The 13,053-nt window shown below is 41.9% G+C and overlaps 1 protein-coding gene across 4 annotated transcripts in view; it reads left to right on the top strand.

Moving 5' to 3' along the window:
* Positions 1 to 13,053, top strand: part of THSD7B (thrombospondin type 1 domain containing 7B) — a 702,862-nt gene that overhangs the window by 561,543 nt on the left and 128,266 nt on the right. For all 4 annotated transcript variants that reach the window (XM_077320192.1, XM_077320193.1, XM_077320190.1 and 1 more), the window contains one exon: positions 6,278 to 6,456. In XM_077320192.1, the coding sequence (XP_077176307.1) occupies positions 6,278 to 6,456 (179 nt within the window). The remainder of the gene's footprint in view (positions 1 to 6,277; positions 6,457 to 13,053) is intronic.

Raw genomic sequence — 13,053 nt, 5'->3', positions numbered from 1 at the left:
CCCTCCCCTCAAGGACAAAGTAGTTCCAGGGAGGGACCAACCCTTCTGCCTTGCTTCAGCCTGGGAGATACTTGCAAAGTTGCCCACCCTCCCTCCATGGACAGCATGACTCTAAGACGGGTTAAATCTGCCTAGGTTTGGGAACCATCCACACTGCTGAAGGATATTGGGACGGCAGGGAAGAATCTGCAATGCCTAAGCCCAGGAGTCACCTGCACATTTGTAGGTGATCGCATCTTCCCAGGTCCACCATCCTACTGCATCCTATTGCAATCAAGGTGATTACTGAGCAGGACCAACACTCCTTTTCTGCCCTGCTTCGAGGTCTAGGAGCCACCCACAAATTTTTCAGGTGGCTGTCTCCACAAACTCACCCTTCCTAGACAGTCAAGGTGATTACTACACAGGGCCAACCCTCCTGCTCTGCCTTATCCAAGGAGCTACTTATGGTCTTCCCAAGCCCACCTTTCCACCATAGGCAAAGTGAGTGCAAAGTCTAACCTGTCTGCTCTGCCTGGGTTCAGGAGTCATCTGAAGATCAGGTGATTGGGTCTCCTTGAGTCCACCCTCCCTCTGCAGATGGACAACATGATTATAGTGAAAGGCTAACCTGTCCACCTTGCATGGGGCCCGAGTTCCACCTGCAGAGCAGATGACTGCATCTTCCTTGGATCATCCTCACTCTACTGATGAACAAGATGATTATGGATAGATTCAAATGGGTAGCCATTTTGGTCTGAAGTAGCCCAATAAAATCAGAGTCCAGTAGCACCTTTAAAACCAACAAAGATTTATTCAAGGCGTGAGCTTTCGAGTGCAAGCACTCTTCCTCAGACTTGCTTGCACTCGAAAACTCACGCCTTGAATAAATATTTGTTGCTCTTAAATGTGCTACTGGACTCTCATTTTAAGGTGATTATAGAGTAAGGGCAAGGCACCCACACTGCCCAGGGCCTGGGAGCCACTAACAGAGCAGTTGACTTCATTTCCCTGGGCCCATTCTCCCTCTCCTGAGAACAGTTGCTCAGAAATATTTATATATCTTGCTTTCTGTCCTATGCTGGTTTTCTGTGGTTATCTTCGTAACAGATTCAAATGGGTAGCCGTGTTGGTCTGAAGTAGCCCAATAAAATCAGAGTCCAGTAGCACCTTTAAGACCAACAAAGATTTATTCAGGGCGTGAGCTTTCGAGTGTAAGCACTCTTTGTCAGACTATGATCTTCTTACATGACAGAGAATATATAGCAAAAATCAATTCTGTTATATCAGTAGACTGTGTCACAACCAAATGCAGTTAGGAATGACTCCAGCTCAAACCTGGTGCCAACAGCTTCCTGTTTCCAGGAAAGATTGTCCATGTGTGCATCGCTATTCTTCTGCAGTCACCTTGGATTGAGTAGCCTATGCCCAGCAAACACCTTTCCAGTGGGACTTGGGGTGCTTCCGCACAAGAACCAATGTTGCCAATTGGTCCCACAAAGCGGAAACGCTATTTTTAAAAGTGCAATCTCGGCGTTACGCATACCTGCTTTTTTAGTGGAATACAGTAGCATTTCATTAGTTTCCCGCAGGTTTCTGGTCTCACAAAAATCGCTAGACAGGAAGCAATTTTTTCTGTGCTTTGTCCCGCCCCTGGCCATCAATCAAACGAACAGCCAATGGGTGGTTGTTACCATGCTCTGGGAAAGCCCCTTTCCCTTTAAGCACAGGTTAAAAAACAACAACACGTTGCAACGAATATGCGTTAATTCGTTGCAGCGGAGAGACCCATCTAGCTGGCAGCTGGCGTGTGAGCTGGCGATTCATCATTACCACGCTCCCCTGAGTGAAAAGAACCCCCCCCCCTGCACGGGCACGATTTTTGGCTGAAAATAAAGGGAACTTGCAAACGGGGCTGTGTTGTGCTTGGGGACTTAGGGGAGCTTTAAAGCACTTCTGTGGAGGGACTGTAGCCGGAGAAGCCTCGCTGGGTGAATGAAGGCTCGCTGGTTCATTGCTTTCCACTCACTCCAAGAAAAAGAAATGGCGATCGCTTTGCAGGAAATTCGGAGGAGAGAGCCATGGGGAGGGACTTTGTTGGAACTGCAACAATGGGAATGCACAGGTCTTTTTCGCTAGTGTTGCAGATTGTTTGCAAGAGTGTAGCGCTTTTCGGAGGGTGAATCCACTTTTCCCGATTTCCCTTTAGGCGCTACAATGAAGCGCTTTTCGGGGAACTGTTGCAGGAGTGTTGCAGATTGTGTGCGACGTCTTGCGGAACTGCAAATTAGTAGCGTTTACAATTTGCATGCCTTCTGCTACATTAAAGTCGTGCGGAATGGCCCTTCGTCTTAGGTGAGCTCTGTTTAAAAAAAAAAAAAAACAGATGGGTCACCCTACACTGACAGCTGGATGTCAACTAGTCAGTGGGGAGAGGGAGAGGGGTGGCTCTGAAAGTCAAATGGCCATAAAGACAAATAGCCAAGGTAACCAGGGCACAGCCAAGCTGTGATTTAGTACTATTCCCGCCCCCCCCCCCACAACCAGCAAAGCTCTTCGTTTAGTGTTCTTCCTCCGTCCTGCTCCATCTCTGACCAAAAACTTATAGAGGACACTGTGCTTATGTGGTACTTGTATAACAATCATCATGATGAATGGCAGTTATTTTATTGGCAGGCAGCACTGTCCATCAAGCTTTGGAGTGTCCCTGTTGGTATTTCCAATTCTTGTAAACATCACCCCCATCCTTACCTAACATTTCCGTGCCAGTTTTCTCTGGGTGGGTTTTGTGTTCATTAGCTGTATTTTCATGGACCAAATTTTGGTTCACGAACCAGTTTGTGCTCATTCCTAGTTTGCAAAGTAACAAACTGAATTAGTATATATTTTAAATTAGGCCAATGTGCAGCGAGAGGGACAAGATGCAATAAGGAGCTATTATGGAAGAATTATTGGAGTCTGTTGGCTGTCTGCAGTGTAAAAGGTTAATGGAAATGTGACTATACAGCAAAAAGGAAAGTAAATGACACTTCCACCCTCAAGTAGATTCTGTCTCTTTACAAAATAAATTTCACTGCCGTGTATATAATTTCAACTCTTTTGAATCTCTCTGGATGGTTTCCCCCTGCCTAAAGTAATGGTATGCAAGGAAAGGTTTTAGGGGTCTGCCGTTTTTCATAAGAAAATTTAGTATCCTGATCAACAAAGCACATTGCCAACTTGGGTTTCTCGGATGTTTTTACGAACATTTTTCTTAATGCTTTTACGAACATTAGAAAAAATGCAGTTTTCAGTTGGATTTTAAGATTTGAACTAGCCTGTCAATGTTGAGGCAGTTCTATTTAATCAGATTTTTTAAAAAAAATTAAAGAGGCAGCACATTGATATTAAAAAATATATCATTTTAAAGGGAAATACTTAAAAATTGGTGGTAGAAAGTTATCTCTACTTTCCTCACACACTGGAGGGAATGTCTTTTCTGAGATGATTCCTGCTGTGACACATCTATGCTTAGTGAAACACAGAAATAGATTGCATGAGGATGGTGCTGGTTGAAGTGAATCTTTCCCCTACTGTTCCTTTTCTGTGGTAGTTCTCTCAGGTCCCTGGAACAGACACTGTTGGGTACCTGTGGACTAAAAACAACTGAACATCGAAATGTTGCAATAAGTGGAAGCAGCAATAAGGAGAAGTGGGAAAGCCATTTCATACCACTCCCTCGGCTTTACTGCCACACCCATAGTGGGTGGGTGTTCTTGATAATCCTTTGACTTCTGACAGTACCTTTGAGAGGTGGGAGTCATAGATGGAATGAGAGGTGGGAGAAGATCACTCTGACATGAGCTCATAGGCTCCGACTTTTTGATACTATTATTATTATTGATAATGATGATAATGATGCAGTCACAGACTAGGATATAAAAATTACACATGGTAAAACATTAATTCCAGCTTGATATGTTTCTTTCACAACTCTTGTTATCTTGTACATAGACACATTAGTTAAGGTTTGATATATTAATCAATAGTTGATAGATTAAAATGCAACATTAATCAGTGAAGATTATTTGTCCCAGTAAGATGTTTAGAAGAAAAGTCTACCTTGGCATGTAGGCTAAAAAAATATTCTAAAAACAATAGTTCTCAAACTTTGTGCCAACACATAACTAATGGGAAGAAAATAGAACAGGGTGAACTGGGAGATGATGCTCAGAGAACCTTGATGATAATTTTCATTTTTCCTCTGCATAGTGTATGAAATGCTTTTCAACACCTGTATAAAACTGCTGGGTTAGGTACACCTCTAGATTGTCACAAATATCTGGATGATACTTAGCTCTATCTTATGCTTCCTTAGCAAAAACCCTGACCCAGTGTCTTGAGGTAGTTTTGGGATGAATGTGTTCTAATTGCAACAAGACTGAGGTGCTTATGGACTGACCCAAGTATTGAAAGATCTCCAGGGCTTTGTGGGGTTGCCCTCCCCTTAAAGGACTATACCCCCAGTTTAGGAGTTCTGCTGGACGTGGGACTTCTGTTGGATAAACAGGTGGCAGCAGTGCTTAGGATCACCTTTTATCAGTTTCAAGCAGTAAGCCAGTTGTGGTCTTTTCTGGATGAAAAAGAGCTTGCCGCTGTACTGTATGCCTTGGCGACATCTAGATTAGATTATTGGGAAGTGTCTAGAAGCTGTGGAAACAATGCTGATTAGAGTGAGTCATGGGAACCATACCCCTCCAGTTTTAGTTTCTGTTTTGCTTCCAGGCACAATTCAAGGTGCTGCTACCTTGAATTTAAAGCCTTATATGGCTTGAGACCTGCATGCCACCTACCCTCATATGAGCCAATGTGTCTATTACAGTCATATTTATGGATCCTGCTTCATAGGCTTGGCAGCCTGCAGTTGGGTCTCAAAATTTCCCAGTATTACAACTGGTCTCCAGATGGCAGCAATCAGTTCCCCTGGAGAAAATAGTTGTTTTGGAGGGTGCATTCTATGACCCTTTCCTGCTTAAGTTTTCCCCCTCCCCAAGCCGCCTCCCCCTGAATCTCCAGGTATTTCCTAACCCAAAACTGACAGCTCTACTGCTTTAGGTGCCCTTGTCATGAAGCTAGATGGGTCTTCTTGCTCATGGCGCAACAATAGTGGAATTCCCTCTCAGTGGATATTTTGTCCCCCCTCTATCATTATCTTCCACCAGTGGGTGAAAACCTTTTTGTTACATTTGACATTCTCTAACTCAGGGCTCTAACTCTGTTGCAGGGGCTCGTGGGAATTGTAGTCCATGAACATCTGGACAACCACAGGTTGACTACCCCTGCTCTAACTGACCTTCCTTCTTGGTTACATTTAAAATTGTAGTTTATGTATGCGTGTGTTTAAATAGAGAACTTTTATTTTAAAAAATGTTTGCCACCCTGAGGAGCCTAACTGTGTGGAAAGGCTGGATAAAAAGATTTAAATAAAAATAAATACTTCAAAATAATATGATCGTAAAATGCAGCCTTTTGTTCAATATTGTATATATTTTTAAATGCCAGAAAATAAAAATGAAATATAAATGTGTTCATTGTTAATTGGTGCAAGGTGCTTGTGTTTTATGTTGGGGAGTGGGGAAGCGTGGAATTCTTTTATAAAAAGTTCCTGAAAAGTATAACACGTTGGAAGTAAGTCCCGCTTTTGAGGGTAGTTTCAGTGGGGAGCTGTATTAGCAGTAGAACAGCTAAATTTGAAGCCAGTAGCCACTTACAGACCAACAAGACTTCTGAGGCATAAGCTTCCAAGAGACAAACTTCCTTAGTCATTTCATATTGCTTTGACACTCAGGAACTATCCTGAACTTCTAGTTAAGGGTGCTATTGAACCTGCTTCAGAAGTTCTCTGCACCTCTGTCCACGTGGCCTCTAATGCCCCACCCTCCCGTCAAGATAAACCTCTCAACAAATAGATGGTCCTCAGACTTTTGCTTTGCCTTGAATAACTAGGAAAGGATTTTAATTAATAAATATAAGTAAACTGGACAGCTATCTTTGCATTAACATGATGAAATGTAATTAAGCCAGTGTGATATAGTGGTTAAGAGAGCTAGACTAGTACGTGGAGAGACCCATCGAATTCCCTAATATACCATGGAAGTTTGCTGGATGATCTTGGGCCAGCCATACTCTTTCAGGCTAACCTACCTGTTATGAGGATGAAATGGAGGAGAGGCAAATGATATAAGCTGCTTTGGATCCCCATTGGGGAGAAAGGTGGTATATAAATGAATTAAATATTCTTTCTGTGTTTTGATATTAGGTTATGTCAAAGAACCCTGTATGGTACCTTGTCCATTTGATTGCAAATTAAGCGACTGGTCTGCATGGGCCCCCTGCAGTACTACTTGTGGAACAGGAGTGAGAATTCGATCCCGATGGCTGAAGGAAAAACCGTACAAAGGAGGGCGTCCTTGTCCCAAACTGGATCCCAAGAATCAGGTGAGGTGCATGAAGGGGAAAAACAGTTATCCCAGAGGGTTGGCTGATTTCGGGAGGTTCTTCAGAAATAGGGGGAGAAAAGGATTTCTTCCTTCTAATAAATCCACAGTGCTGTCCTAAGAGGAGTTGTAGACTCATTGACGGTAATGGACCCAGAAGCGTGTAACTCTGCTTAGAATCGTGCTGCTGTCCTTGCACCAGGCCATGTTCTTTGTCTGAACTATCAAAGTATATGTTGATACAACTTAGTTTTATGCTGAAGGAAAGCAGTCATGATAGCTGAAGGCACTGTGAGCTAATGTTTATATCATTTTTTGGCAGTATATGTAACTAATTTGATTCAAGTGTGTAGCCATGTCAGTCTGAAGTAGCAGAATAAAGTTTAAGGCCAGTGGTACCCATAAGACCAACTAAGTTTCATTCAAAGCGTAAACTTTTGGGTACACAGCACACTTCCCCAGACAAAACTTTGTTGGTCTTAAAGGTGCCATTGGACTCAAACTATGTTCTAAAACTAATTTGAGTCAGTGAAATTAGCAAGTCTGTTCTGGAGTAAGTGGTTTGTGAGTAATGATATCTAAAACAATCCATGAAGATCGAGTTTCTAAACTGCCGTACATGATTTTTCTTCCCTAATTCAATTTCATTCTGTTTTAATAAGTTTCTATCTGACAATTACAAGGTAATTTTCAAGCATGTATTCTATTAGGAAAGGGCACAGATATAAATGGGCGTATTTCAGATAGGAAATTAGAAGTAAAATATTTTTCACTTAATGTTCTAATTTAATATAATGAAACTATCTTGGCAGTTAATACGGACAAGAGAATGTATGGGTTCAAAACAGGTTTAAATGTGCTAATGCTTTTAAAGTCTATTGAAACCAAGCAAGAAATATTCTCTTTCATGCCAACTAATTCTAAAAGGGAAAAGTTACTCTTTGCTTTGTTTCATTATCCATTTATAACATTAACATATTTTTACCGGGAAGGTCCTTTGCAATGTGTTAACTTGAAGGCTATCTTGACTATTGAAAATCAAAATTCCTGTCTACCACTATGAAAAAGCAGATTGAGTGTTTGATTTCTGCCTCTGACCCCTGACCATTTTTGCACAAGATGTAGCAAGTTAAATGTCATTCGGTTGATACCTTTATTTCTCAATGGACCCAGGCATGTTGGCTGTATCAGTGATTCAGTGCAGGGGAAAGAATCGTGCTAGTTTGTTTTTCTGCCCATCATCTCTAAAGCCTTTGGCCACACATTCTGTATGTCTCCTCTGAAAGAGGGGGTTAGCGAGGCAAAGGCATTTATAGGTTTAGATGAGTTCTGTGTGTTTTAGAAAGGTCAAACAAGCTGGAAGCTCATTCCCTAAACACAGTTTAGGTAGCAGTTAGGTATGGCTGGAAACTTTTTAATGATAACTATCCAGCTATGCTAGAAAGAATGTATGTAACTTCACCCAGTTTCATTTTAGAGCTGCTTTTAGAAACAGGATTCAAATCAGACTTATTCACAATCTTTCATTTTCAGTATCTAAGGTTAGACTATGTTTTGAATTTTTTTATTGCTTTCTGCACATTAAAATACATAAGCTGTAGTGTAATAAAAATAAAGCCCAAGGAATTATGACAGAGGAATTCTCAATAAGATAAATGATGCCCCTAATTCAAATGCTTTCCTCCAAGACTCTGGAATATCATCAGATAGATAAAATGAAATCCCACTGTAAGTAATACACAACTGATAAGTGCTTGACAAGAAGATGAGCCATGTCATCTACAGAATATAATATTTTTGTGAAAATTCCAACGTATTCTTTTTGTACATCTTCTAATTTAAAAATCTGTTTAATAGCTCTTTTGAGGAGATGTTTAAATGTTATAGTGGTTAAGCTTTCCTGGGAATTATGAAGTTTAGGATGAGTACATCTTTACTGAGACCAGCATAGCACCCGTTGAATTTTCCTAGTGTTTTGGAGTCAGGTTGGTAGACAGAATATCTAGCAATTTTCAGAGTCACATTAGATTTTATTGCTTCTTGAATCATAGCAAAGAGAGAATGTTGAGCACTAGCACCTGCATATGTAAATAATACTGATATCCCTATCTCCTTTAGAGAGTTAAAGTGGCTTACATGGGCTCCCCAGTGGTCTCTCTCAAGGCTGTGATTATGCCTATATCTCTCTGGCTTCTTCATAGCATAATAACTCCCAGAATAGAAACATTTACGCAGCACATGTTTTTCTGTAGTGATACTTGTTATGAATGGGGGCTCTATGATTTTAAATTAGAGTATTTTTATGGGAACTCAGGGGAGCACTATAAGTTAGAATAAGCTTGACATTTAACATACACATGGGTTCTCAGGTCCCCAGCTGCACACCAGGGGAGAGTAACAAACTTAATGTGATGCATGAACTTGGAATGCCAAGACAGAGGTAATCAAGCATACACAAGCTGCCACTTTTTCTCTGATGGAAGATCCATACCTCTCAAGTGCCAACAACCAGATTGTCCTAACACCAGACAAGTAGAAGTTCTTAATTACAGGCTTTTGAAAGGTTTTCAAAACTTTTCTTCAGTTTTTAACATTTAGTTTCACTAAGAGGCTTTGACTTATTCAAAATATGTCTGTTTTTCTGATTTCTATTTGAGTTCCCCTGAACCCACCTGGTTTTTAGAAGCCAAATGCCTCCTGCTAGTACCCTCAATTTCCAATCCTAGAAGTAACAGTATCCCTTTGATTTCTGAGGAGTCTAAAACAAGCTTCCTCTCACAGAATTCTAAGGAAATCCTTACACCTGATTTCCCCTTTCTAACTGGGCAAGGATCCTTTTTCTCTTCTTAGCCAAACTCCCCCTTCTCCTTTGACCTGAATTGAGAGTATTACCTCACTGCCGAGATATCTGTCTCTGTTCTCCAGACACTGTGTAGTTCAGCTTTTAGATTCTTTTGCTCTTAGTGAGGAATATTACCCCTTCTCTCACTGTTGTTACTACTTCAGCTCTTGGAACCTGTTTTAATACTTATCACGGTCACTTTGTGGATATAGTATAACTGACATGACTGGGGAGGTGACCAGCTAGCTATCCAAAGGTCAGGGCATCTTGCAGTGGGGGGAACAGGAATTATCACAGATCCACCACAGCATACACATGGCACTCATGCAACCATGGCACACATGGTTCATATGCACTTTATGCCCACAGGCCATCTGAAGGGTCCTTGCATCTCCTAAGCCATCACCTATCTCTGCTCATCCCTTATACAATTGGTGGAAGGTGTTTTTTTAATGGAAATTTCAAGCAGAATCAAACCCAAGCACAGACATGGGAACTTGTGCTCTTGCTGCCCTGCTGGCTGGGTGGTTGACCCTCACACTATGCCCCAGTATCTCATGCCTGTACCAACCCCGGCAATGACATTGCCTGACATCCAGGATCAGATGGCAGTTCTACAAAGGATTGTGCAAGCTCAGCTATCAGAGTGGTTCAACCAGCAAAGCAATCATCTAGTGGCTGCTGAGTGGCCTTTCATCTCCTGTCCACAAGGCAGGAGACAGCAGCATTCACCAGCTGGATTTGACAAGTCCAGGGCTTTGAGGAGCAGTACATCAAAGAGGCCTCCCCCCTGCAGGAAGAGTTGAGCCAGGTAGAAAAAGTCCTCCATGGCTATCAGGGAAGCATGATTTCCTCAGCAGCAATGGTACTGTGGGTGAGTTTTCCTTCAAAGAGGATTCCACCCACACAGAGAGTAATTATTGGATGGTCAGATGTCCCAGGCCTACCAACATGGACCCTTAGGTAGCAGGAATGAGAGCAACCTGGGCCTAGCACCATCTGGAGAATAGTTCATTTAATGGAGCTGTAAACTCCATCCTTAAGGGTTATTATGTTGATAAATTCATGCTCTTGAGGCAGGAGAGTGAGACTGTTAGGGCAAGCCCCTAAGCAAATATGAAAAGTTCCAGTAAGGGGAGTGCCGAGTGCTACTTTCGGAACTCATTGTGAGAGTGTCATGAGCACTATATCATCTGCTTACTTGTAACTGGCCTGGCATTTGTCCAGCTACTTAGTAAACATCCATAAGACCTCCATGCTTGGGTGCTAGCTGGGGATTGCCCCACCACTGAGTGTGATGTGACTTTTCATAAGATGGCTTCATAAAATAAATTGACCAAGTAGTACTTCTAAGATGACAAGCTGTGGCTTCTCATAATTGACTCACATACTAAGGCTAGGGATGAGCGAGCCATTACAGACTCAGTTTCAGGTGAGACTCCTTTAGAAAGGTATGTTTGGAGTATAATGGCAATGAAATTGCCATCAGGATAAGTGTGAATTTGAACACAACTGTGAGTCTGCATTGGCATACAGCCTCAGCCATCTTATCCACAGAGGGGGACATACAGTGACTAGTGATATCACCAGCATGGCCAAGTAATTCTAATGGGCCACCAGTTTTTGATTACCAACTTGCTTGCAGTTCACTTGAAGGACCTATTGTTCCTTCATGTATTGCACTCCACCAAGACTGCTGCAAATTACCTGAGGGAGGAGTTGTGGGGAAAATTCTGGATTCCCTTTAGAAGCTCCAGGGTTCCCACAAACGGCACTAACCTCATGTCTGTCAAGGATCTGCCAGAAATCATTGCTGTAAAGGTCACTAAGGAGTGCACAGGTGAGCAGATGGCAAGCCGATTCAGCTCTCCACCAATCCCAAACTTCAGGGTGTCCCTATTGGGTGTGATGTTGAAAGCCCTGAGCAAGTTTCAACTAATCCACTTCCTCTCTTATCCCAAGAGGTTTTCCATCAATGACTATCACCCAAGAGCTTTGCTCTGTCAGGTATGTTTCATTCAACCAAGCCATACAGATTGTTCAGTCACCTCACTTGGAGTACTGTGTTCAGTTTGGGGCACCACCGTTAAAGAGGGATATGGACAAACTGGAGTGTGTCCAGAGAAGGGCAAAAAAGATGGTGAGGGGTTTGGAGACCAAGACATATGAAGAAAGGTTGGGAGAGCTTGGTCTGTTTAGCCTGGAGAGGAGATGACTGAGAAGGGATCTGATAACCATCTTCAAGTATTTAAAAGGCTGCCATATAGAGGATGGAACAGAGTTGTTCTGTCTTGCCCCTGAGAGGCAGACCAGAACCAATGGGATGAAATTAATTCAAAAGAAATTCTGTCTAAACATCAGGAAGAAGTTCCTGACAGAGCGGTTTCTCAGTGGAACAGACTTCCTCAGGAGGTGGTGGGTCCTCCATGTTTGGAAATGTTTAAACAGAGGCTGGATAGCCATCTGGTGGAGAGGCTGATTCTGTGAAGGTTCAGGGGGGTGGCAGGTTACCGTGGATGAGCAATAGGGTTGTGAGTATCCTGCATTGTGCAGGGAGTTGGACTAGATGACCCAGGAGATCCCTTCCAGCTCTGTTATTTTATGATTCTATGATCTATGATTTCACTTGTTGCCAGTCCACCTGGAAGATTTCTGTTTGCTTGAGTTCAAATTTAACAGTAACTGTTATTTCAACAAGGCCATGCCTGTGGCTTGCTCGGTTGCTTGTGCCACCTTTCAAATATTCAACGCATTTTTCAAGTGGAAGAGAACAATTTAGCTCAACCATAATGCAAAGATGGTGTCAGCCTGCATGTGTGTATGTATACTGGGATCTAACCCTTGTAATGATTACTCTTTAGAATTAATCATGCCCTCCCAAAATTGTTATGCTTCAATTATATCTACAGGACTCTATGGAAGAATCTTCCTATATGGTTATTGAATATCAGTTAACTAACAATGCAAAATATTTACTTATATGAATAACATTTAAATGCATCAAACCTTTAAATGTATCAAATCACAAAGGACCCTAATTAAAACTGTTCAGAAGTTAAAATCACCTGATACATTCACTATTCTCAACTTTAAAAGCCTTTGTTGTGAGTGTATGTATTCCGATTATGGTTACTAAGCAGTGTATTGGGCGGGGGGGGGGGGTCAGGGTTGGGAATCCATATTTTTTATGTTTTCCTGTTGGGATATAACAGCATGGAAAGCTGTTTTTTAAGAATGTAAGATGTAGCTTTCAACCATGGAAGATTAAATATATACTATAGAACTATATTGCTTGAATGTTCTTTTCTGTGCTACTTAAATCTTTAATAATGTGCATCTTTTAAATGCATGTATTCTCTGGAGTTATTGATTGTTCTAAAATGTATTTTTGTTTCAAATAAACAGGAGTCTTGTGGCATTTTAAAGACTAACAGAACTGTATTATAGTATAGGCTTTCATGAATTTGTTCAGATGCTAGTAGTGGATCTTTACTATGCAATTATTTTAGGGAAAAGAAGTGCTGTGAAGAAAAGCAGTTTTGCTCTATGTGGTTTTAAACCATTTTTCTTCTTCTCTGGACAGGAATGGAAGTGGGTTGGGGTTGTGGCTTTTCAAGTGCACATCAGCCCAACTCTTAACAAAAGCAAAGGGATTTAGCTGAGAGAACATGGGTGGATCAGCCCCCCCCCCTTCTTCTCCAAGCAGGGGCATAGACGTTGGAGGGTTTGTGGTACTAGAGAGTCCTCCCAGGAAAA

This window comes from Paroedura picta, chromosome 2 (assembly GCF_049243985.1).
Source record: "Paroedura picta isolate Pp20150507F chromosome 2, Ppicta_v3.0, whole genome shotgun sequence".
In the NCBI taxonomy this organism is placed as follows: Eukaryota; Metazoa; Chordata; class Lepidosauria; order Squamata; family Gekkonidae; genus Paroedura; species Paroedura picta.
This window is presented reverse-complemented; position numbering and strand designations above follow the sequence as displayed.